The sequence below is a fragment of the Sesamum indicum genome, linkage group LG4 (assembly GCF_000512975.1).
Source record: "Sesamum indicum cultivar Zhongzhi No. 13 linkage group LG4, S_indicum_v1.0, whole genome shotgun sequence".
NCBI classification, from domain to species: domain Eukaryota; kingdom Viridiplantae; phylum Streptophyta; class Magnoliopsida; order Lamiales; family Pedaliaceae; genus Sesamum; species Sesamum indicum.
Genome location: NC_026148.1, coordinates 5,083,693 through 5,085,646, shown reverse-complemented (window position 1 = coordinate 5,085,646; position 1,954 = coordinate 5,083,693). Strand labels below are relative to the sequence as shown.

At 36.7% G+C, this 1,954-nt stretch overlaps 1 protein-coding gene across 1 annotated transcript in view; it reads right to left on the bottom strand.

Moving 5' to 3' along the window:
- LOC105160037 (erlin-1) overlaps positions 1–983 on the bottom strand; it is a 3,221-nt gene extending 2,238 nt beyond the window's left edge. Inside the window, exons 1-3 of the mRNA XM_011077301.2 lie at positions 777–983; positions 210–330; positions 13–80 (exon numbers count right to left, since the gene is read on the bottom strand). Coding sequence (XP_011075603.1) covers positions 13–80; positions 210–330; positions 777–902 — 315 coding nt within the window. The 5' untranslated portion in view covers positions 903–983. The remainder of the gene's footprint in view (positions 1–12; positions 81–209; positions 331–776) is intronic.

Genomic DNA, 1,954 nt, shown 5'->3' with positions numbered 1-1,954 from the left:
GGAGATTTGTACCAAATCTGTCTGTAATGTCACTTGAATAGGCTCAAAGTGGGTTATGAGCGGCAGTTTCGAATGAAAACCTTCAGAACAAACATGCCAAAAAAGATACAGAGAGCTAATTTGTATCAATTGCATACTTTACACCAAAGATAACTATATGCTTTGCAATACACCATAAATGCATAGCTACATAATATGACTTCTGATACCTGGATCCGTGATCGTCTTCAGAAGGGCTCCTCCCCTCCAATACACCCCAACATGCCCTTCAGGGACTTGATGCAAAATAGACAAACTCTGCTTCAGATTTGATGAAGAAGGAACTATAATCTGCAAACCATTTGGTTGAATGTCATATGCTCACCTCAGTCTTAACTTAATTAGACTCTTATAATTTTCTCAATCACAATATTTCTCTCCCGTCCGAACATCAAGAATGCTCAAACGAACAATGGATTGGAAATAACAAACAAATTCAAAATTTCAAACTACCTCATTGAAGAAAGCGAAAACGTCTCCTCCAGAAATGACAACTCAAAGATATCCAGAACTTAAAACCTTAAACTATACTTTGATGGGGTTTAAGTGATTCGCGAAGAAACTATTGCAACTTTTACATCCGAGAGACAAACAAGGCAACTATGATAAATCAAACAAAATCATCATAACCGGTGATCATCTTGGCAACTATTCACAATTTACGCAGAAGCAATCTATCTATATTCCTGTGCGGAAAAATCACAAACACCAAGTAGGATGCTGCTCATTAACTTTACCATGGCGGCAATAGCGACAAACGTGAATAAAACAGTGAAAATGGCGGAGAAATCCCCGCCTCCGCCGCCAGCTGCCGGTGGACGTGGGGGTGGAGGCGCCGCTCTCTGCTGATGCTGTGGGTCCATGAGGAAAGGAGAAGTGGGGTTGGAGAACTTGCTTCCGCTCTGTCTTAGCTCCCCACCAAAAACAACCAACTATAGTTATTTTTCATCATTTAACCAATTTTATTACTAAATCAAATAAAAGAAAAGAAAGTTGACCTCTTCCATTCCAATATTAATTAAATAAATAATTACCCATATTTGACTTCACACAATTAGAAAAAATATCATATTTCAGATATGATCATAATCCCGTCCTAATATTTATTTAATAATTATGCGTAACACAGTCCAGTGGCACTATAGAATTGAAGAACTTACACAAAAATTTTAAGATTATAAAAGGACTAACCCTACAAATAAATATTAGCACTCTAATTTTTAAATCAATAAAAATTACTGAAACAAAAAAAAAACTCAAGATAATATGAGAATAAGGGTTGAAAATAATATTAAAGTGATGAAAATGCGTGGAGTGCAACAGCTAAGCTGAAAATAGATTCGAAATTGATAGAGAATAAGAGTTGGAGCGTGATAGAATGTGTTACCAAAATAACTACACAAAGAGTCAATTTATAAACGATCATGGAGCAAAATCTAAAAAGGTGTTACGGTGAATCATACACCTTTGAAAAGCTACAAATGTTAGCTACTCAACAGACATGATCTTGGTTACTAAAGTTTGCCCAATCTGTCCGAGAATTCAGAAATCTGTTACTTGTTGGTTAAGGAGTTAATTCCAACCAAATACTTGGAGTTAGTTAGAGGTCTTTTAGTTAGTTGTGTCATAGGATGTCAACAACCTGCCTAACATGTCGTCTTTGGTGTATGTTGACTTAACTTGTTGGATTAGACTAATTTATTAAGTATGTCAGGTTACTAAGGATAAAAATATATTATGGGCTTAATATCTTGTTTATGAGCCAGCAGGACCTAGCCTATTGGGCTGCTCGGTAGGGCCCATCTTTGGGCTTTGGATGAAAAATATTTGAGGGGACACTATCACTCTTCCCTACCCCAGAAGTACAAGATTTGGTGTTGGACTGCTGGAGTAGAAAGAAATAGTCCTGCAAAAA